The sequence below is a fragment of the Dermacentor albipictus genome, chromosome 8, assembly GCF_038994185.2.
Source record: "Dermacentor albipictus isolate Rhodes 1998 colony chromosome 8, USDA_Dalb.pri_finalv2, whole genome shotgun sequence".
In the NCBI taxonomy this organism is placed as follows: Eukaryota; Metazoa; Arthropoda; class Arachnida; order Ixodida; family Ixodidae; genus Dermacentor; species Dermacentor albipictus.
The window spans coordinates 22,209,871-22,234,089 of record NC_091828.1 but is presented as its reverse complement, the minus strand read 5'-3'; the positions used below and the strand labels follow the sequence as shown (position 1 = coordinate 22,234,089).

Genomic DNA, 24,219 nt, shown 5'->3' with positions numbered 1-24,219 from the left:
ATATTCTATTTCAGCAAAATTCATATTGGCCTGCTCTAAACTGCTTCAAAATGAAATTTATTCCGCTCCAAAACGCAGTTTTACTTGCTTCAAAAATTGCTTCAAACTGACTGGGCAGTCCTACCCCTTCAGCGTTGGCCTGCTGAGCACGAGGTCGCGGGATCAAATCACGGCCACGGCGGCTGCATTTCGATGGGGGTGAAATGCGAAAACAGCCGTGTACTTAGATTTAGGTGCACGTTAAAGAACCCCAGGTGGTCGAAATTTCTGGAGTCCCTCACTACGGCGTGCCTCAAAATCAAAAAGTGGTTTTGACACGTAAAACCCCATAAAAAGAAGAAAAATACAAGCTGCTAGATATGTGTGAAAGGCATGACTTAGTTGTAACAATACTGAGAAGTGTGAAAGGCACATAACATGGGAGGTAGGGAGCCTGCAGTTGACATAGATTATGCACCTATCTCACATGAGAGGTATGATAGGCTAGGGGTAATGAGCATAGATGAATATGACTCCACAAGTCTAGGTATAGTAATCATGATTGTATCAAACTAAGTTTTAGAAGAGCAGCGAAAGTAGGAAGAAGGCAAGATGAACAACCAGATGGGATTTCTTTCTCTGAAAAGCAACTGGAGATAGCAACCAAGCAAATCGAAGTAATTTCTGGGGATATTGAAACAAAATGAACATACACAAATTTAACAGCGCTATTTGAGCTACAGCTTGCTAAGGTACAAGCCAGGCCCAATGAAAAAGAAGGTACAAAGCCAAGCACTGGTGGGATGAAGAGGTTAAGAAGGCCATAGAGAAATCTCGGGAAGCCTCCAGGGAACACACATTCTAAGCAGAGGGGTGAACCAGAAGCTGATGTAGAATAAAATGGGATAACTTCTTAAACTGTAGAAGAGAAGCATCCCATTTGATCAATAAGCTGATTAGATGAAAGGGGACCCAATGGTTGTGAGAAGGTTCATGCGCAAACTGTTTTTTTTTTACTTTGCAAAGGCTTTCAACAAGGTATGTCACAAACTACTTATTTTGAAGCTTAGTAAACTGAATCTTGATCACAATCTGTTTGTGTGGCTAGAGCACTTTCACCTTAATTGATCAGCTTGCTTCATCTAATAACCACTTCTCTCCATTTAGCCCTGTTGAATCTGGCGTTCCTCAAGGATCAGGTTTGGACCCTCTCCTTTTTCAAATTTACAATAATGACTTGCCCAATGAAATTTCTTCTAACATTAATCTCTTTGCCGACGATTGCATCATTCGTGATATTTCTGACACTACTGATACTAACATCCTGCGTAATGGCAAACACTGTCTGTAACTGGTGCGACTTGTTAATGCAACTAAACCCACCTAAGTGTAAAACTATGCATGTAACCTGCTGTGAACTTCCTCTTCCGACCTATTACCTTGAGATCACTACCGTGCAAGCGGTTACATCTTGCAGATATCTAGGTGTTCATTTAACCTCTACACTTTCCTGGTCTTTACACATCGACAGCGTTAACAATAAAAGTAATTGCACGTTAGGTTATATCCGTCGAGACTTTTCTTACGCTCCGTCATCACTAAAGTTAACTTTGTGCAAGACGTTAATTAGAAGTAAAATGCGAATACGCTTCATCAATTTGGGACCCGCATGCTTAAGCACTAACCCAGTCTCTCGAACATGTTCGAAATAATGCCTTGCGTTTCATCTTAAGCCATTATAACTGTGCAGTGAGCGTAACTTCTATGAAAACCATCCTGCAATGTCCACCACTTTCTGCTCGTTGCAAATGCTTCTGCCTAGCTCTGTTTCATAAAGTATACTTGCAGGATTCATATCTACATATCTCCTCGCATTAATCACCACAAAATTGGAGTTTTGGAGAGTCGCACTAGAGTTGTCGGGAGTCTTTTGTTCCTAGGACCTGTCAAGAATAGAACCACCTTCCCGGCGTGATGGCTGCCATTGAAGACGACACACAATTTTTCATGGCCATAATCGACACGTCACTTTGGGCATCACAAGACTATTGCCACGTCACTTGCTGCCTTCCTTTATTCTGTTTTGTAACCTTTTATTTTTTACCGCACTCCCCTCTAATACCTTTGCAGTTTTGAGGGTATATTAAATGAAATGAAAAGGAGTAAACAAAAAGGATAAATGTTTCTAAAAATTTTTAACTGCTTTTCTAAACTCGAGTGAAAGACTAGCTTAGATCAGAAGTCTATAAATACAGCTTTAGGTGTTTCGCTAGACGGAGATGAAGCACGGGAATATATAAGAACAATGATGACACAAAAATTTAAAGAATAAAAAGACATTGCAAGTATTTTATCGGACTAGGATAGACCGGTTAGTGCAGTGGCTCCACTTGAATGAGAGTGGGAAAGGCCAGAGAAGCGGGTTCCTAGTAGCACGTCAACTGGACCCGATGGCATCCCTCTTATGTTACTAAAGACACTGGGCCCAAAATCTAAACAAACACTGAGAGGCAGTGAGCAAAACGATAATGGACGGTAAAGCCCTCGATGGCCGAAGACTAAGCAGGAGGAACATGATATACCGTATTTACTCGATTCTAACCATCCCCTTTTTTTCACAATCGCGATGCCCAAAGTGAGGGGGGGGTGCTTAGATTCGAAAGATCTAGAATGACGCCCCCCCTCCCTCTTTTCGCTGCGACATCACGACGAGACGGGTGCAAGAAATAACATTTTATTTTGCAAACATTCAAAAGAAAAATCAGTGCACACAGTGAACCCACCGCTTGTGTCGGATGCTCAGTTACTATCACTGCCACTCGAGTTCGTCGCGCCGCTTGAACCGCCGCTCTCAGTATCCCACAGCAGGTCGTCCTCCCTTCTGTTGAAGTGGTTTGTGGTCGACCAGTTCTTTTAATGATTTGATCCCAACGTCCACTTGGACCCGCCTCCAAGCGTCCGAAATCCAATTTGCGATGGTTGATGGGGACGCTTTCTGCAGCTTTCACCATACATCCGTACAGTCCGGCTGTACGGCGTACTTGCTCCGCGGACGCTGTACAGGCATCCGCGGCCACCTTGGGACTCCGACGGTTCCGGCTCGATGACAGAGTGAGCAAGTGCGCTTGGCGGCCTTGGCTACGCACGCCTCCTAACAAATAGGGGGGTGCTTAGATTCGCATGCAAACTTTTTTCTTAATTTTTTCGCGAAAATAGAGGGGGGTGCTTAGAATCGCGAAAATACGGTACTACTAAGACCAGCAACTACTGCTTATTTGAGGTGTCGTGCCCAACGGATTTCGTTGATGTACTTAAACAAATGCTAGCGTTTTCGGGGGATGTGTTTTCCGCTCTACGTGTACTTTTGCTCGACTTTCTGGTGGTGTTGAGCCAAACCCGGGCCCAATGTCCAAGGCAGAGGCGGATTCCTTTACACTAAATAAACCATTCAAACTTTCAGTTAACTGACTGCGCATTGATAACAAATCTTATGCATATGATGCCACAAAGCGTTCAGTAATAGAAATCAGCGGACTACGCAGACTAGAGGCAGCTGATGTCGCTACTACAGAAAAAATACTTAAACTTGAGGAAGGGCAGGCTGCTTTAGTTGCGGAACTAAACTACGTCAAAAATGACCGTGCAGCTGCTTCAGAAACAGTGCGTTGACTTCAAGAAGCAAATGCGACTTCGCGGGCCTATCTAAAGGCAGCCCACAACAGGCAGTCTGCTGGAGATGGCGGGGCCAAGCTGCCGAGTACGAAGCTTTCTGCAGTGGAGTTGAGGACTTCAATGCACAGGTAGCCCGGACCCTGGCTATCATTCACTGAGTAAATTTTCTGAGCAGATTGAAAAAATTTCTTTGAGGTGTGATGAAAACGAAAATAGAATGAGACGCTCAAACTTGCTGTTCTTTGGCATAGAAGGTAATGCTCGAGAAGACTGGGCTGCATCGAAGCGGAAGATAATTTCTTTCTGCTCTGAGAAACTTGGCATCGCTGTAACGGGGCACAGTTTGACAGAGTGCATAGAGTAGGTAAGTTCGCTGATGAAAAGCGCAGACCTATCATTGCTAAGCTGACATATCTTAAAGATAAAGGACGCATCTTGGCTTCTGCGCACAAACTAAAAGGTTCTAGTTTCTACATTCGAAAGGACTTTTCATTTTCTACACGACAAGCCAGAAAACAATTGATCGATCACACGAAAACACTAAATAAACCATTCAAACTTTCAAGTGACCCACTGCGCATTGATAACAAATCTTATGTATATGATGCCACCAAGCGTTCAGTAGTGGAAATCAGCAGATAGCTAGACCAAGACACATTTGAAGCGCCGCTAACTCATCGCATTGCTACATCGTTAACAATATCATTCACTAATATTAGAAGCCTGATGTTGAAACGCGAACTCGTCTCATCTTATCTTGAAGACTGCGACTGCACTATTCTTGCTCTCGCCGAAACCTGGCTTTCCCCCGAGTTAGCCGATCCCGAAAGTCTTCCCGTTAAGCTAACCTATAATATTTATCGCTGCGATCGCTCAGGTGGAAGAGGTGGTGGCATCCTCCTCGCCATTAAAAAGACTATCGCATCGTACATTATTGACACATCTTCAGGTCTGGAGATTGTCTGGGCCACATGCCGCTGCCGTTCTGCTAAAGTTTTGATAGGCGTTTGTTACCGCCCTCCAAATTATAGTCATTGCTTCGTTGATGAACTGCGCAACAATATTGCTAAAGCCACCCAGCTCTGTCCAACCGAGTTCACATACCTTATTGGCGACTTTAATCTTCCTCTCATTGATTGGCCAAACTCGTCGACATCCTGCAGTTTATCATCAGAATTCCTTAGCCTAACATTAGATTAAAATCTGTTCCAGATCATTAAAGAACCTACCCGTGGCTCTAACCTCTTAGATCTTATACTAACTAACGCCCCGGAAACTATAGAACAAGTAACATGCTCGGATGGTTTCAGTGACCACAGAATACTGAATGTATCCATCAGTATCCCATTACCATTTACAGGTGTCTTAAGTTAGACAGTTCGTGACTACAACAAGGAATATTATGAAGTAATCATGATTGAACTAGAATCATTTCTTGAAAATCATTTTCTACCTTCGTTCCACACCAGGTCTGTTCATGATAACTGGGTCATGTTCAGAGATAAGTTATGCACATTGGCTGAGCTGGACATTCCTTTAACCAGAATAACTGAAGACAGAAACAAACCGTGGTTCACTAAGTCCCTTCATCTACTCAGAAACAAAAAGAAACGTTCGTACAGAACTGCAAAACGAGGCACCCTTTCAGCTTGGTAAAGGTGTCTTAACTGTTTAAGTTCAAACTGCTCGGCTATCAATGTAGACAAAAATAAATATTTTTCCCAAGACCTTCCTTCACTACTCAAATCTAATCCCAGAAAGTTCTGGCAAATCTTATTTCTTGAACGCAATACTAATGACATTCCTACTAAAACATTCCTATTCGTAACAGTGACTGCGCTCAAGTTCTAAATAAATTTTTCTCATCCGTATTCACGAAAGGAAGAATTGCTAATTTGCCCATTGTTGCAGACCTAGATTACCGGTACATGGAACCTATTGACATTACTATTGATGGTATTGTTCAGCTTATTAATAACTGGAAAGTTTTGTCTTCAGCAGGTATTGACAATATTAATTCTACATTACTAAAAAATACAGTATCAGTATCTAGCAAGTTTTTATTTCACATTTTTCATCAATCTTTAATGACAGGTCAGATACCCCAAGATTGGAAAACAGCCAAAGTCATACCCATCTTCAAAGACGCTGACAAAAACTTAGCTGAGAACTACCGACCGATGCCACTAACGTGCATATGCTGTAAAATGATGGAACATATTATTGCATCTCATGTTTACCATCATCTAGAATCGAACAGCTGCTTTTGTCATGATCAACATGGTTTCAGGAGAGGTTTGTCATGCGAAACATAATTGCTTGAATTTACGACATGTATATTTTAACATAGACTCAAACCTTCAAACTGACAGCATCTTTCTGGATTTTTATAAAGCTTTTGACCGCGTAGCCCATTGTGGCCTGTTTTGAAGTTATCATCATTAAAACTTGATTCACTAGCTCTATTTTGGCTTGGAAATTTTCTTTCTAAGGCAGCAGTTTTCTTTCGCTAACAGCTTCTCCTCGCCCCTTTCAGATGTTCCATGTGATCTACCATAAGGAAGTGTTCTTGGTCCCTTACTCTTTCTGATATGCATGTATGAATTGCCCAATAACTTATCATCATGCATGCGCATTTTCGCTGACGAATGCATTAACTGTCGTTCTATTAACCGCTTCTATGACCACCTGATCCTCCAAAATGATCTTAACCAAATTATTAATTGGTGTGACACCTGGCTAACGACTCTAAATTCATCAAAATGTAAAGTGATGTGCTTCACCCGCAGACGCCCTAACTTGGACTATTCCTACTGTATTAAAAATGTCCCATTATGTCGGACCTCATCATTTAAATATCTAGGCATAACTCTTTCAGCAAACCTCTCCTGGACTTCTCACATTACCGCCATCTGTGCCAGTGCTTCTCGAACACTGGGTTACCGGCGACGTAACCTTCGCAACTCACCTCCACTTATCCGCAAACTGGCATTTCAAACATTTGTTCGCCCTTAACCCTTTACTGCACAATTTTTTGTTTCTTCAAAATATTATTCATGGCGTTGTAGGGAAGCATATTAGTACCTGTACTCCCATGGAAACTTACTTTAGCGACTGTCTGTGGTTACAATTTGCAGAAAAAGGGTATGTTGCATATTTGCAACAATATGCAAATAAAGAAGAAGTTGAAAGTAAAAGATAGATTTAGTGCGATTCATACTCAGATGCTTATTTGCACAATACAATCATTGGTGCACCTATGATTTAGTGTGGAACAAAAAGAAGCACTTGTACATGTTTGTGCAGCAGAGGTGGTCCCCATACTTCGTGAAGTGCGTCATGCAGATTCCCGTCCAGCCAGGAAACAATGCAGTGTTTTCGGGTTATTGACAAAATGTAGAACATCGAAGCACAGACGTAAAGCTGTGCCCGTGACGACGTGACACGGCAACGTGCGGAGGCACAGCGTACTTTTGAAAAGAAAAAAGGAAATTTGACCAGAGAACATCTGGTCCACATGTTGAATCGAAACGGACTTACACTCGTGGCTGTAGTCACTGCCTTCACTATCGGGAGGAATTTCTAGGCCATACCAGCGTTTCGAAGCCATTTCATTATTCCGAAGAATATAAACCATGTACACGTTGTTGCATTTGTGCAACATAGCAACGTTCTGTCGCCAGGAACAAACTATTCCGAAATTACAATATTTTTTTGAACCTACAGAGTCAGAAGAATGTGGAGCATAGCGTAACAATTTTTTTTCGCTTTGCCTTATGGAGAAATGCATTTACAATTTGTAAAACTTACCTATATCACTGCTCCTGGGCGCGCGCAGCCTCCGCCACGTTTGTTTTGGTAGAAGATGCACAGATTGCAGCACAAGGTGCCGCGTTTTACAGACCAATGTTGCGGATATGCAACAACATGTACAGGAAGCTCGAAACTGACTTTGCTTCGGTTTTTAACGCCGTTCATCAGAATGTTGCGTAAATGCAACAAGGTGCAGTAAAGGGTTAACTTAAGTTCACCGCTCCAGTCTGGTCTTCCCACCAAAATTACTTAATTACCATGCTGGAATCAATCCTAAATAGAGCTGCACGTTTCATTTCCCGAAATAATGACTGCCGTTCTAGCGTAACTCAAATAAAGATTCACCTTTCACTTCAGCTGCTGAGTAATCGTCTCGACATAGCCCTTTTGTCATTATTTCATAAGTACGCCCACCACATGAACAAACGTTTCCTACACCTAGAAACGTCATCGCACACGTCACACAGATTATACAATCATCATAGCTTCACGTGCATCTATGGTAAAAGAGAAGCATTTAACTTGTCTGCAATCCCACATGCCATTCGGCTCTGGAACAACCTCCCTGACAACATAGTTGCAGAAACTGACCGTGAAAAATTCAAGCACTCACTCAACTCTCTTAACCCTTGTTAGTCATCAATATCTCACTCACTGTTCTGTGTTATTTTTCCTACCGTTTTCTTGCACTGTTATACGTTTGTTACAAACTTATAGCGTTCTGGTTTACTATACTCATACAGCATTATGTAGCTAATACGTTTCTCTAACTTTTAGGCTGTGCACTTGGCTAGTGTTTTTTTTTATTATTGTTGTTACTAGATTCGATATACTTGATTGTATGCCCCCCTTAGTCAATCCCCATGTAGGGGCCTTGTATGGTATTTTACAAATAAATAAATAGATCAATAAATAAATACTATAAGGGAAAGGGGGACAAAGCCAACAGCTACCAGCTCATAGCTATGATGTCAGTGGTTAACAGGGTGGTGATACAGTTAAAGGACAGACTGCAGGCATTGGTGGAGAGTGCAGAGTTATTGGGGGAACTGCAAAACGAGTTCCAGAAGTGCACGAGCTTAGAGGACAATCTGCTCTCATCGATGCAGTGTATGGGTACGTATCAGAAAAGGAACACGGGCCCCTATGGCTGGCATGACTGGATACAAGGTATCTGCCAAGCTGACATTTCCGAATTCCCCCGAGTGCTTTTGCGAAATTCCCTGAGTGGCACAGAACTTTGTTTAAGGTCAAGATGGGCTGACGCGATGTCGCCCGATGGTGTCACTAGTAAGCATGTTAAAAATTAATAAAAAAATAAAAAAAATACTTAACCCAGTTTGAATACTAAAGAGTAGTGTTTATTTGATTCTAAAAGAAAACACTTAAGGGAGGGGTTAGTAAAATGCACAGCGAAAAAATATATTCGAGAAAAATGGTAAAACTCATTGCCAAACATTCCCAAATACGAATAAAAAGAGATGCACACAGAAGCAAATATTTTCGAAGATGAGCCATTTCTATGAACTGATAGCAAGATTGGTGTGAGACGAAAACTTTGTCACAAGTGAGATTCTCTCTCAACAGCTGGTAACCTCAACTGTCCTGGCATACTCTCAGCCACGAGACGTTCATTTGAGGGATCACCCGACGTTTGCGCACAGGCGCGAGTAAGAGTGGCCATGAGAGAGGAAATCTGGGGGCTTTTGCTCCTTGAATGTATGACTCTGCCTAGGCACTATGGAGGAGGTTTCTTAGCGCACATTGTATGCATTTGTCCCTAGGCATGCTGGCATTGCGGAGTGGGGTCGAGTTTGTTTACACTCGGATGCTGGCTGCCTGAGTGGTGAAACAGGTGAAGCAGCAGGCACTGATGCCCCATTTGGTGACCGCTGTGTTGGAAAAACTGTCTCACATCTGCAGTGCTAGTGCTAACTCAGTCATGCCGGACCGTAGCTCTCTCATGCTTTATGGCATTGTACTTTGGAAATAACATCGCAGATGTTTCCGTGGGAGCAGTAGGGACCGTAGTAGAGACAAGACTGCACATATTGAAAATCTAGACGTCAGAGTGCCTTAGCAATCGCATGTCAACGCAAGTGGCCGAAAGGCCACCGGTGACGCTCAATGCCTCTGCAACCACTATGAGAATACGTCCCACTATCCTAATGCCTCTTATGCTAACCTAACCTAACCTAACGTTAACCTAAGCAAACATGGCCAACACGAAAACACAATAATCCTGACGGCGTAACCGCTGTGAGAATACGCCGCACCACCCTTACGCTATTTGCGCTAATGTAACCTAACCTAAGGTAACATAAACATTACCTAAACCGAAGCTAACCCAACCTAACATGAGTGAGATGCAAAGCCAATAATCCACATGGCGTGAAATCAGACAGTGGCATGCAACCGCAGTTGCTAAGCCGCTGTGTGTTTATTTCACTCGAAGGGGACCACTCAAAAATGCTCCTGAAAAGTCACGCACAGCAGCGTACGAAAAGCCTGCCAAGAGCAAAGATAGTAACACCAGGAGAGCAGGCCAGGCCTCTACTACAGACCCTACTGCTCCCCCGGAAAAATAAGAGATGTTTTTTTGAAGGGAGAGTGCTGCAAGAGGCAAGAGAGGTTTAATCCGGCATGACTGACCCATCGCCGCAAGTGCGAGAAAGTCTGTCCGACATGCCTTCAGACACAGCGATCACTAAATGGGACACCCGTGCCCACTGCCTCACTGCGCAGGCAGCCAGCATCAGAGTGTAAACAAACCCGACCCCATTCCGTAATGCCGGCATGTTTAGGGGACAAACGCACACAACACGCACTAAGGAACCTCCTCCGTAGTGCATAAGCAGGATAACACATTCAAGGAGCCAAAGTCCCCAGATTTTTTCTCTCGCGCCTGCTCTTACTCATGCACGAGCAAAAACGGCTGGCGATACCTCAAATGAACGTCTCGTCTGCACGTGTCATCATCCATGCACTTCATATACGGAGGTGTGTTAGAGGTTATCTCTGCTGCTGTTTTCAGCTATCATGTATGCTTCGAATACTGTAAATAAGCAGTGCAAAAAAAGCTGCATGCAGAATTTTGCTATCATCTTAAAAGACGGAAGTGCTAGTACTTTTTAGCTTATATGCAAGAACCTAGCTTCCACTAACGTGTTAGTGGTTCTGAACAAGTTTGAACTTATTTTAGAATTTTAAGCGGCAAACCAGTATGTAGTCTTTTTTTTTTTCGTGGCTTTGGTGCAGCCAAGTATCTGTTGAATCAAATAAACTGTGATTCAACGTTCCAAAGCGACTGCCACCCGAGCTGTGAGAGACCCCCCGAAATTTTTTAACATGCACCTAAACCCAAATAAACAGGGATGTTGCATTTCGACCACATCGAAATGTGGCCTCTAATAATCGAACCTGCGGCCTTGTCCTTAGCAGCACAATGATAACCACTTAGCCATCATGGCGGGTAAGAACCGTTTGGAGCAAGGATGTCGCACTTGGAGCTGAACTTGCTGCTCCCATACAATTAGGTCTTGATGCTGTTTGCCTCTCCTAAATCTTTGTGAAAAACGTTTTAACTAAATCTGACGCCCTAGGAGGCAACATTTTGTCTATTTCAGCAATATGCAAACTTACCTTTCCTGCAGGGTTACGGTGCAGCTGTCAGTTCTTTCCATAGAAACACACACACACGTCTCCGATCGAACTTTGTTGAGGGTGATGATGCAGTCTAATTTCGCACGAACAGAAAATGCGGTAGCCCTAGAACCTTCCCCTTCTGTATTCTGCGAGCATAAAGCAAGAACGTACGTGCTGCCAAGCGCCGCCAGCAAAGATACCTTTTAATGGGGGAAGGTGGTGCTAAGGGCGCATCATTCTTAAGTTTCATAATAATACTACTACTACTAATAATAATCATAATTAATACAACAATTACCTATAGCGGGCCCTTGGTCTGCCTGAAGGTGTGTACAATCCTGTAGTTGTCTAGGGCAGGTGTTTGAAGTATATGTGCTTTTGTTCATAGGTGACATGCCAGGCATTAAAGGAAGCATGGTGTCAGAAGGAATGTTAGGGGGGGGGAGGGGAATGGAGGGCTGAAGCCTGGTCAGCCCCCCACTGGCTACACCATTGCACAGGAGGGTTTTTCCACAACTTCTTGTGATTTCTCCGAGCGTAAATTCGCGGTGATTATCACATACATTATGTGAACATATTCCGAAAAATTTTTCCGCTCTCCTTTTCTCTGACATTATATTATAGATATGAGTGAAACCACCATATCATTACATCTTTAATAACCATTTCTTCATTGACCATCTAGGTGAAATCACACTCGAGGTACTGTTGGTAAAAGTGTCGTTCGAAACACAACTGGTGCCCGCTCCTGCTCTCGTCGGAGCTGAGATCAATATTGGTTTAGGCGCCCTGACCTACAGTTCAGAACGAAAAAATAAGTGTGCATGTTATCTTTGAGGAAGAAATACCGCCACTAATTGAATGCGGCGTCCGGTGATTCGGAATCGGAGATGAGCTTCCGTTAACCTTGTCGTTCACATTGTTGCTGTAGGTGGTTCCAGATCTTTTAGCAACTTATAGACGCGCAACGACAGATACCTGTAGCTTTGTACTGCACAAACATACGGCCACAGGTGAGTTTTTCCCTCTGCCTACTTTATTTGCTGTGCGCTATCTGCCAGAAGTACCAGGCACTATCTGCCAGAAGTACCAGGCACATGCTGTTCAGCAACTTTCTACTGTTCTACTGAGTGCAGTACCATATTTGCATTATGATGCAGAGAAGTGGTGAACTGTGCTCCAGATGGGTCGGTCGGCAGACCTATGCCTCTAGCCACCATAGCTGTGCCGTCTGCCACATGAGTTAAGAACTCGCAGAGTCTATGGGGAGCATAGCAGCCCGTAACAATCTCGAAGGACATGAGAATACAGTTCAGAGTAACACTAGCCCCTCCCTAAGGTGATTCTTTTGCATGTTAAAGGTGCAGGAAGAAATCTTTACAGCCAAAAACGTGTATTGGTAACCATGTTTCACTTCAGCGACAGTTCCTTCAATGCAAGAGGGGAAGTGGGCATATTGGGGAGAGCTTGAGCCAAACATATCAGCTCAGGATGTGATGGTCATGTCAGAGCGCATAGAAGGTATTAGCACTCGCAATAAACACAGAACTACTACAGGGCCACTGGGCAAGTGTTATTAATAATAAACTACCAGGAACCAAGCATTCCCAGCCAGCATGCCAAGTCTCAGGAATCACATGCTGGACTGATAATGTGAGAGGAAAAGCCACCAGAATGGCTTCACAGGGAGTTCATGGGCAAAGGCTGGCTATGTGAATTATTGCTCTCTCCTAGTCGATATCCTGCCTCCAAGGGGAGGGGGAGTAAGGTGAGCTCTCGCCCAGTCATGGCAGCACACAGTTGTTCGTGTGGATGAGCGCATATGCGAGTCACACACCCTATCTTGGAGGTAACATACGGCGGTTGCAAAGGCTAAGGGAAAGTCGATACAGGTCCTGCCTTGATGTGCACTGTGTTCCCACGTGCCTTGTTCACTGGAGGTTGTGCGATTTCAATTCAGAGAAGGGGTGAATCGAGAGGCAGCACGAAGCGTTCGCTCTCCATTGCTGGCTCCCTTCATTGCACCAGTGTTACGACAGCAAGTTTTCGTAGTAATCGAGCGTAATCTGTTCATGTTTATCTGTGCATACGTGACACCATGCTTGTTAATTTATTAATGCAAAAGAATTACAGCTCCCATGAGGAAGAAGATATGGCGTGATCAAGCGACGGTACCAAAAATGGCCAACACCACAAAGAGCAAAAACACGTAAAAAATTGCTTGGACTGGCTTCACATTTCTCAAGGAGGTTCCTGTAAACAAAGCAAATTAATGGCTATAAAAAGAAAAGTTGGTACATTTTGGTCTGGCTGGGAATCCAATCCAGGCCATCGGGGTGCGAGACGAGCATGCTTCCCGGACACCACAGCAGCTCCATGGTTCTGGGTGACTAAAAATGTCCCTGGTACATGCGTGATTGCAACGTGTCACGTTGCAGCCATCTGGCTGACTAAAGGTGTGGGCTAGTGCATGCTTCATTGGACAAGTGACGATGCAGGCAATGGGGAGAGGTGGCGCCACGTCGCCAGTGTATAAAATGAGTATGCTGCTTCCCGTGCATCACTTGCATTTCACATTTCATCAGTTCTGTATCTACTGCGATAGACCCTGAAGCAGTTACCTCAGTTATAGCTGTTAAACCTGATGATGATGATGAAGACATAATCATGACAGACCTACCATTATACAACGGGAATCACGTAGCTTAAAATAAAATTCATCATTCTGCAGCAAAATGGCCCGAATGTTTCTAGTCAGCGGCCAACGTATATGCAAACACACACACACACACACACTGAATCAGCAGAAAGAACTTTATTGCATGTTGAAAGCAATAACCGGAAACATTTCACCAAAGGGACTGCCATACTTTTACATTACCACACAAGAGCAGTCTTAACTGTCTCATTTTTTCAGTAAATGAATGTTTACTCAAAGTTATAAAGCTGATAACACCATGTACCTAACTTTATGCAGTTGTCTAATACTGTACTATCACTATCGATGCTTTGGCATTTGGGAGAAACTGCGACAACGCTATCTATGGTGCTTTCGGACAAACTGTATTTGACCTCATGCTTGAATGCCAATAAGGTCTACAAGTGTGAACATGTTGGTAGCAGGCTTCGTGCAATGTCTTACTGCCAACCATTCCACCGGTTGAACTGCTTTGGCTGCTAGGCCAAACCAGTGCCACTTCAATGGCAACCAGTTGCAGTTTGGTGCCGGTTGACATGACTGCACCTATGTTCGAAGCCGCCATGTTTGCGACAGCGCACACACAGCTTATGGCCGAAATCACCTGCAGCATCCAAAATTTCGGGTATTGTTGTTATCTACCACTACCTACCTAGGGGTAGGTGATGGTGCCGCAGATAATGTGCGGGTCGAAAAATTGGTCCACATCTGTACTTGATGTTTTTACTGCCAGAATATATATTTTAAGGCATGTGCTAACAAACATTTGCTTCATTATAGTTAATTCTGTGACGGATCCCTCATTTCTGACTTCTCTATAGCAGCAGAATAATCCACACAAAGCATGATACAGCAATTTCCGTATTAACTTTTTTTTATATTATCCCATAATTTGTTATACCCGTATACATTATATCCAGGTTGAACTGTACAAGAAACATTGCACAAAGAAAGACAAAGAAATGCACATTTTATAACAGAACTTCGAAAGCAGATCATTCACACATCTGTAGTGTAATAATAACCACTACAATGCATTACATTGAACATACATATCTTGTAAGGGTACGAGGACAATAATTTTTGAGTATCCAAACAATGCAACAAAAGCACCAAGCCGAATCGAACACTGAATACACTTCAAACAATGAACAGTCAGTTAAACAACTACTAATATAGAACAGTGATCAGATCATAGTTCTCATGATGTTATCAACTTTCTGTCATGACATTGTATGTTACGAAACGTTGATTAAAAGCATAAATAAAGCAATAGAAAAGAGACATACAGCTGCTTCAAATACACAGGGCTGTTCGGAAAGTGCAAATGATCACTGCAAGAGCCATGAATGCCCGACTATCTCAGCAGTGCAGCCTGTTCCACTAAAGTTCACATTCATAAACACCCTGTTACTTTAGAGTTACTATGCTATTATCCCCAAGAAATGCTATGATTTGTTTCACAGTGCACTTTTCAAAAAAAGTTGTTTATACATAACAAGACAGTCATACGACGGTAGATTTATAAAGCATTCACGTCACCGATTTTGTAAATTAATGTCACCCCATCTTCAGCAGTTCTGGATGCATGTCCTAGAGAAATGTGTGATGAGAAAGCTTTTCTAATGATAGGCATAAAAATTTCAGTTGGTGTTATTATGTTGACTCATTGTCCGGATGTAGTGTGTACTGTCATTGGCCTCACAATGTTGACCTCTCGTACATTGACTTCGTGATGTTGATAAGCTAGGAGCTCAAATATGCATTTGTTATAGTCAAAGCAGGTAGACTGCCCACAATGATGGAAATGTCGCCAGAACATTGAAACAGTTCTGCCTGATTGCACCATGCTTTATCCAGATATTTTTTTAAATTTTATTTGTAAAAAAACCTTGCAGAGCCTCTACATGGGCATTGAGTAAGGGGGGCATAGGATCAAGTAAGTACAACTACATACAATCTAGTAACAATAACAATAATAATAATAAAAGAAAACATCAGCCAAGTGCACAGCCTAAAAGTTAGAGAAACATGTTAGCTACATAATGCTGTATGAGTACAATAAAAAAGAACTCTATAAGATTGTAACAAACGTATAACAGTGCAAGAAAACGGTAGGAAAAATAACACAGAACAGTGAGTGAGATATTAATGGCTAACAAGGGTTAGGAGAGTTGAGTGAGTGCTTGAATTTTTCACGGTCAGTTTCTGCAACTATGTTGTCGGGGAGGTTGTTCCAGAGCGGAATGGCACGTGGGATTGCAGACGAGTTAAATGCTTCTCTTTTACCATAGATGCACGTGAAGCTATGATGATTGTATAATCTGTGCAACATGTGCGATGACGTTTCTAGGTGTAGGGTGTAGGGTGTTCGTGTGGTGGGCGTACTTATGAAATAAAGACAAAAGGGCTATGTCGCGACGATTACTTAGCAGCTGAAGTGAAAGGTGAATCTTTATTTGAGTTACGCTAGAACGGCAGTCATTATTTCGGGAAATGAAACGTGCAGCTCTATTTAGGATTGATTCCAGCATGGTAATTAAGTAATTTTGGTGGGAAGACCAGACTGGAGCGGTGAACTCAAGTCAAGGGCGAACAAATGTTTGAAATGCCAGTTTGCAGATAAGTGGAAGGTGAGTTGCGAAGGTTACATTGCCAGTAATGTGAGAAGTCCAGGAGAGGTCTGTTGAAAGATTTATGCCTTGATATTCATATGATGAGGTCCGACATAATGGGACATTTTTAATACAGTAGGAATAGTCCAAGTTAGTGCGTCTGCGGGAGAAGCACATCACTTTACATTTTGATGAATTTAGAGTCATTAGCCAGGTGTCACACCAATTAATAATTTGGTTAAGATCATTTTGGAGGATAAGATGGTCATCAGAGCTGTTAATAGAACGATAGATAATGCAGCCATCAGCAAAAATGCGCATGCATGATGATAAGTTATTGGGTATGTCATTAATGCATATCACAAAGAGTAAGGGACCAAGAACGTTTCCTTGTGGTACACCGGATGAAACATCTGAAAGGGGCGAGGAGAAGCTGTTAGCGAAAGAAAACGGCTGCCTGTTAGAAATAAAATTTCGAAGCCAGGATAGAGCTAGTGAATCAAGTTCTAATGATGATAATTTCAAAAACAGGCGACAATGAGCTACGCGGTCAGAAGCTTTAGAAAAATCCAGAAAGATGCCGTCAGTTTGAAGGTTTGAGTCCATGTTAAAATGTAAATCTGTCGTAAATTCAAGCAATTACATTTCGCACAACAAATCTCTCCTGTAACCATGTTGATCATGACAGAAGTTGTTCGATTCTAGATGATGGTAAATATGAGATGCAATAATATGTTCCATCATTTTACAGCATATGCACGTTAGTGGCATCAGTCGCTGGTTCTCAGCTAAGTTTTTGTCAGCGTCTTTGAAGATGGGTATGACTTTGGCTGTTTTCCAATCTTGGGGTATCCGACCTGTCATTAAAGATTGATGAAAAATGTAAAATAAAAACTTGCTAGATACTGATACTGTATTTTTTAGTAATGTAGAATTAATATTGTCAATGCCTGCTGAAGACGAAACTTTCCAGTTATTAATAAGCTGAACAATACCATCAATAGTAATGTCAATAGGTTCCACGTACCGGTAATCTAGGTCTGCAACAATGGGCAAATTAGTAATACTTCCTTTCGTGAATACAGATGAGAAAAATTTATTTAGAACTTGAGCGCACACACTCTTAGGAATAGGAATGTTTTCTTTATTGTGTAATGAGATGTCATTAGTATTGCGTTCAGGAAAAAAGATTTGCCTGAACTTTCTGGGATTAGATTTGAGTAGTGAAGGAAGGTCTTGGGAAAAATATTTATTTTTGTCTACATTGACAGCCGAGCAGTATGAACTTAAACAGTTAAGATACCTTTCCCAAGCTGAAAGGGTGCCGGTTCGTTTCGCAGTTCTGTACGAACATTTCTTTTTGTTTCTGAGTAGATGAAGGGACTTAGTGAACCACGGTTTGTTTTTGTCTTCAGTTATTCTGATTAAAGGAATGTTCAGCTCAGCCAATGTGCATAACTTATCTCTGAACATGACCCAGTTATCATGAACAGACCTGGTGTGGAACGAAGGTAGAAAATGATTTTCAAGAAATGATTCTAGTTCAATGATGATTACTTCATAATTTCCCTTGTAGTCACGAACTGTCTTACTTAAGACACCTGTAAATGGTAATGGGATACTGATGGGATACATTCAGTAATCTGTGGTCACTGAAACCATCCGAGTAAGTTACTTGTTCTATAGTTTCCGGGGCGTTAGTATAAGATCTAAGAGGTTAGAGCCACGGGTAGGTTCTTTAACGATCTGGAACAGATTTTAATCTAATGTTAGGCTAAGGAATTCTGATGATAAACTGCAGGATGACGACGAATTTGGCCAATCAATGAGAGGAAGATTAAAGTCGCCAATAAGGTATGTGAACTCGGTTGGACAGAGCTGGGTGGCTTTAGCAATATTTCTGCGCAGTTCATCAACGAAGCAATGACTATAATTTGGAGGGCGGTAACAAACGCCTATCAAAACTTTAGCAGAACGGCAGCGGCATGCGGCCCAGACAATCTCCAGACCTGAAGATGTGCCAATAATGTACGATGCGATAGTCTTTTTAATAGCGAGGAGGATGCCACCACTTCTTCCACCTGAGCGATCGCAGCGATAAATATTATAGGTTAGCTTAACGGGATGAATTTCGGGTTTGGCTAACTCGGGGGAAAGCCAGGTTTCGGTGAGAGCAAGAATAGTGCAGTCGCAGTCTTCAAGATAAGATGAGATGAGTTCGCGTTTCAACATCAGGCTTCTAATATTAGTGAATGATATTGTTAACGATGTAGCAATACGATGAGTTAGCGGCGCTTCAAATGTGTCTTGGTCTAGCTATCTGCTGATTTCCACTACTGAACGCTTGGTGGCATCATATACATAAGATTTCATCATATAAATTATATACATAACTCTTAACTAACAAAAAGATTAAGGTAGGTTACTTTGATAGTTATGTAGTTCAATAATAACAATCCTTATACCCTTACAATACAGCATAGCATAAGTTGCCAGTGTTGTGAATGTCTGCACTATAACAAAACAATATTTTTGCTAAGGCTGCAGAAGTGTAAAACATGCAGACTGAGCTGCTGCGCATATCTAAGAATAGAAGCATGCAACCGGGATGTTTGCATTCATTTAAATTTACAAATGTTGAAAGGACCCACAGACTTTGCATGAAGTAAACAAAGTCAAACAAAAAAAGTGGGACAGATGGAAGTAAGTTGCTGACTAAATTTTCTGAGTTGCTTGATTATTTCAATTTCCTTCAGCACCGCCATCAACTCCATGCAACTAATGTAGAACAACGATCAAAATTTCGGATGCCATACAGTAGCTCGTGCTATTTCTCGCACTGATTCAAGTGTACGCAATATCGAAAACATGGTGACTGCAAAAGAAGCTGCCCATGCCACCCTCTTGTTGTCGAGGTGCTTTCTCCAGTTACTGGTGCTGTACGTCAACTCGACACATTCGAAGGATTCGGCACAAGACCACGACTTTGGTCACCAAGTCCCAATAAGGCACCCTTGTTAGGCCTAGCAGGCGGCATGCCGTCATAGAGATTGCCCTTGATATGCTTGTACCCATAGATGATGAGATAGAGATTGGGCATGTGATCGTATGCACAGGCTGAGCTGACAGCAGCGCATGTGAAGCGGAGTGGTTTCTCGGGCGACCAGCTGTGACAACTACTGCGAACGCCTACCAAGCTACTATGTGTGCATACTGGTAGGAATAGTGGAAGCTCGCATGTGAACATAAAGCCTAAAAGCTTCCAACTAAATTTGCGGAACATTGCTTAAAGTGAAAGCAGCCAAGGTAGTATGCACCGATGATGAGCAGTTCAGCAAAGATTTATCAATCGCATAGGCAAACCCCCGCACGCGCATCACGCTGCCGCCATCATTATTATTATTTTTTCCTTCCTTGTTCATTCACCATGCGTCTTCTCCTCTGCATCATCCTCATCGCTTTGCCTTTCAATCAGTAGTGCACTTCGTTGAAAAGCGGGCTCTAGCATGCTTGTTCACGGAAACTGCATTACAAGTGATATTTCGTCTCGCACAGCTGCACTATGAGCAGTATGTGTATATATATGGAGTTCTATGGGAGGTTAGAAGGGAGTCAGAAAAGACTGCATTATAGCCGGTTCTGCACTAAAAGCAGTTATGTTATAAGTGGTCTAAGCTGTAGGTTATAAAGACATTCCGCCTCCACTGCCACAATGTTAGCAACACCGGAATTAATCATGTACACTTACAAGAAGAAAAAGGGGGGGGGGGACTGTTTAATTGTCCAAAGGGCTAATCAATTATTTAAACAAAACCTCAATAAGCAAAGCCCTATGCAGATAATCTGGAAGATGCGACCAGCCCTGTGGCATGTTATCTTTTCATTTCCCTTTTCCTCATTATTTTGCTCTATGCTTTCTCTGGCTTCACTGTCTATTGCCTACACATATCCGTAACTTCAAATACGCAGCAGTACATTTGGATCACCCAGTTGAGTGAGACATATTGTCACGCTCTAACACAAGAATAAGTGACAGTAGGATCAGCCAGAGATGAAAAATGCCAAGCACTGAGCAACGGTTCTCCAGCTGGCGCGGGATCTTCGACTTTGTCGTCTTCTTCGCCGTTTTGCTGGGCACGCAATGCTGAATGTTCGCTGGCTCAAAACACCAGGTGGCATTATTCCCCCTCCCAATGAAGCATCGACTTGATGCTCAAACACAAGACGTGCACGAAAGGTACGCGCATTAGGTAGGACATAAAAAAAAAGGGGGGGGGGAAACACGCTAGCACACATACGGGCATGCACACGAGGCAAAAAAAAATGGGTTCTGTCGGCGGGAACAAAAAAAAGAAAAAAATTCACTTCGCAGTTCTTTGGAGGATGACGCTACGACAGCAAAAAACAAGAGTTTGTTTCACCAGTAGACTTAACATCACCGTGCAAAATACGGCTTGAGGCGGACGACATGTACAGTCTCTGCGCGTGGTAAACGGCGCTTGGGCGATGGTAGGTCTCCGTCTGGAACCACTTCATAGTTCACGTCGCTTACACGCCTTAGTACTGTGTATGGTCCAAAGTACTTGCTCAGGAGTTTCTCGCTGAGGCCTCGCCGTCTAATGGGGGTCCAAACCCAAACTTGGTCACCAGGCTCATAGGTAACTTGTCGATGGTGAAGATTGTACCTTATGGCATCTGTACACTGCTGCTGTCTTATGTGGACACGGGCCAGTTGACGTGCTTCCTCGGCATGCTGAACGTACTCCTCGACACCAGGAGCTAACTGGTCGAGCTGATCAATGTCTTCATATGGAATCATGGCGTCTAGCATAGTTTGAACATCTCGACCATAAACGAGGTGAAACGGCGTAAATCGTGTAGTTTCCTGTGTGGCAGTGTTGGACGCAAACGTTACGTACGGCAGGATTTCGTCCCACGTTTTGTGCTGCACATCGACGTACATAGAGAGCATGTCTGCCAGTGTTTTGTTTAGTCTTTCTGTCAAGCCGTTAGTCTGAGGGTGGTATGCAGTGGTCTTTCGATGCGTCGTGTAACTCAACTTCAAGATGACGTCCAGAAGCTTCGCCGTAAATGCCGTCCCTCGGTCAGTGATGATGAATGATGGTGCGCCATGCCGAAGCACAATGTGGTGCATAAAGAACTGGGCAACTTCCGATGCTGTCCCGCGTGGTAGTGCCTTCGTCTCAGCGTAACGCGTCACGTAATCAGTTGCGACAACGATCCACTTATTGCCGGAGGAAGACAAGGGAAATGGTCCAAGAAGGTCCATTCCTACTTGATCAAACGGCGTACGTGGAGGGTCGATGGGTCGTAGAAGGCCTGCAGGCTTGAAGGGTGGTGACTTTCGGCGCTGGCATTCACGGCATCCTTTTACGTAACGTTTGACGCAAGCAGTCAGTCCAAGCCAGTAGTACATTTGCCGTACCCTGTCCAGAGTCCTTGAGTAACCCAAGCGACCAGATGTCGGCTCGTCGTGGCAGGCTAATAGGATGTCGTCGCGAAGGGCTTGAGGTACTACTAGCAGATGTGGTTTGTCGCCGGCACCTGTGTTTCTTTTGTATAAGATGCCCTCTCGAATGCAAAATGACGACAACCGTCGCGAAAGTGGGCGAGGAATGGGCGCGATGCCGCCTTCTAAGTGATCAATGATGGGCCTTAACTCAGCGTCCGATCGTTGTTTAGCGAGCAGGTCCGGTCTGCTGAGGGCTCCCAGGAAGGCGCTGTCGTCTTCCTCGTCAGGATTCGGAGATGCAACAGGTGCTCTTGACAGCGTGTCAGCATCTTCATGTTTCCTACCGGACTTGTATACGATGGTGATGTCAAATTCCTGGAGTCGCAGACTCCAACGTGCCAATCGTCCAGAAGGGTCTCGGAGGTTGGTCAACCAGCACAAAGCGTGATGATCGGTCACCACTTTAAATGGCCGCCCGTAGAGATACGACCTAAACTTTGTAGTTGCCCAAATAACCGCAAGGCACTCCTTCTCTGTGGTGGAATAATTGGACTCTGCCCGTGACAGAGTGCGGCTCGCGTAGGCGATAACTCGTTCAGTTCCGTCTTGCCGTTGCACCAGGATAGCTCCGAGACCGATATTGCTGGCGTCAGTGCATACTTCTGTGTCAGCATCCTCATCAAAATGACCGAGCACGGGAGGAGAAGACAATCGACGTTGTAGCTCCGCAAAGGCAGTCTGTTGTTCATCAGTCCAGAGGAATGGCACGTCGTCACGTGTAAGGCGAAATAGCGGCTCTGCAATCTTCGAAAAATTTTCAATGAAGCGCCGATAGTAGGCACACAAGCCCAAAAACCGTCGGACACTTTTCTTGTCGGTTGGAGTGGGAAAAGCAGCTACGGCATCAGTCTTCTCGGGATTGGGCCGAACACCTGCCGCGCTCACGACGTGACCAAGGAACTTCAGTTCCTCGTAACCGAAATGGCATTTCTCTGGCTTGAGTGTAAGGTCAGCCGATCGAATGGCTTCGAGTACATTCCGAAGGCGTCGAAGGTGCTCGTCAAAAGTCTCCGAAAAGATAACGACATCATCGAGATAGACGAGGCAGCTTTGCCATTTGAGGTCAGCGAGAACTGTATCCATCATTCGCTGGAATGTGGCTGGCGTGGAACAGAGGCCGAAAGAGAGTACTCTAAATTCGTAAAGGCCGTCCGGAGTCACAAACACGGTTTTCTCACGGTCCCGCTCATCTACTTCAATTTGCCAGTAGCCACTTTTCAGATCGATAGAGGAGAAATACTTCGCGCGCCTCAGTCTATCCAGAGAATCGTCGACACGAGGCAACTGGTACACGTCTTTCTTTGTGACGTTGTTTAGCTTCCGGTAGTCAACACAAAACCGAAGCGTGCCATCTTTCTTTTTAACGAGAATGACTGGCGATGACCAGGGGCTGCATGAAGGCTGTATTACGCCGTCTTGAAGCATTTCCTTCACCTGCGTTTGAATCGCATGTCGTTCGGTTGGGGAAACACGATAAGGCTGTTGCCGTATGGGGGACACGTCGTCATAGGTGATGATACGGTGTTTCGTAAGCGATGTTTGACGTATCTTCGACGACTGTGCAAAGCAAGAGTGGAACTGGAGCAACAGCTCACGGAGGTGTTGTTTGTTCTCTTCAGGAAGCGTAGGACTAATGTTGACATTGTGTATAGATGGTTCGGCATTGTCGATTGCCTCGGAAACAAAACACTCCGTGACGTCGGCGATCGGGTCGGCGTAGGCGATGACAGTACAGGGGAAAAGGTGCCAGTGTTCGCAGCTGAAGTTCGTGACAAGAACCTCACAGTGGCCATCATGGAGATCAATAAGGCTTCTTGCTACGCAAACACCTTGAGAAAGCAGGAGAGAGCGATTGCTTTCTGCGACCGCTTCACCGTGTAAGAGTCTGTCACATGCCACCTGAACCATGACACTTGCACGTGGTGGTAACGTGACAGTGTCGTCGACGACACGAAGAGGTGCTCGAGGGTGGATTGTGTTGGTCATTGCTGCCGCGCTTTTTGTCGAGAAAGTGACGAGGCGTTGACGAATGTCGATGGTAGCTCCGTGCTCCCTGAGAAAGTCCATGCCGATGATTAGGTCTCGAGAACGCTGAGGGAGAATGCTCAAGCTGGCAACAAACGTAGAGCCGCGAATCTGTATTCTTGCCGTGCACATGCCAAGAGGGGTGACGATGTGCCCGCCAGCTGTACGAACTGGTGCTTGATTCCAAGGCGTTGTCACTTTCTTCAGAAGGGTGGCCAGTATTTCGCTGATTATAGAAT

General features: G+C 43.8%; 1 protein-coding gene across 2 annotated transcripts in view; it reads right to left on the bottom strand.

Moving 5' to 3' along the window:
- The window catches only part of LOC139048666 (zinc finger protein 239-like), a 111,484-nt gene that overhangs the window by 40,069 nt on the left and 47,196 nt on the right, over positions 1-24,219 (bottom strand). Inside the window, exon 6 of one of the 2 annotated variants that reach the window (XM_070523156.1) lies at positions 16,508-17,279. The exons of the other annotated variant lie outside the window; for it this stretch is intronic. Coding sequence (XP_070379257.1) covers positions 17,062-17,279 — 218 coding nt within the window. The 3' untranslated portion in view covers positions 16,508-17,061. Of the gene's footprint in view, positions 1-16,507; positions 17,280-24,219 lie in introns of those variants that run through there. 2 annotated transcript variants of the gene reach the window in all.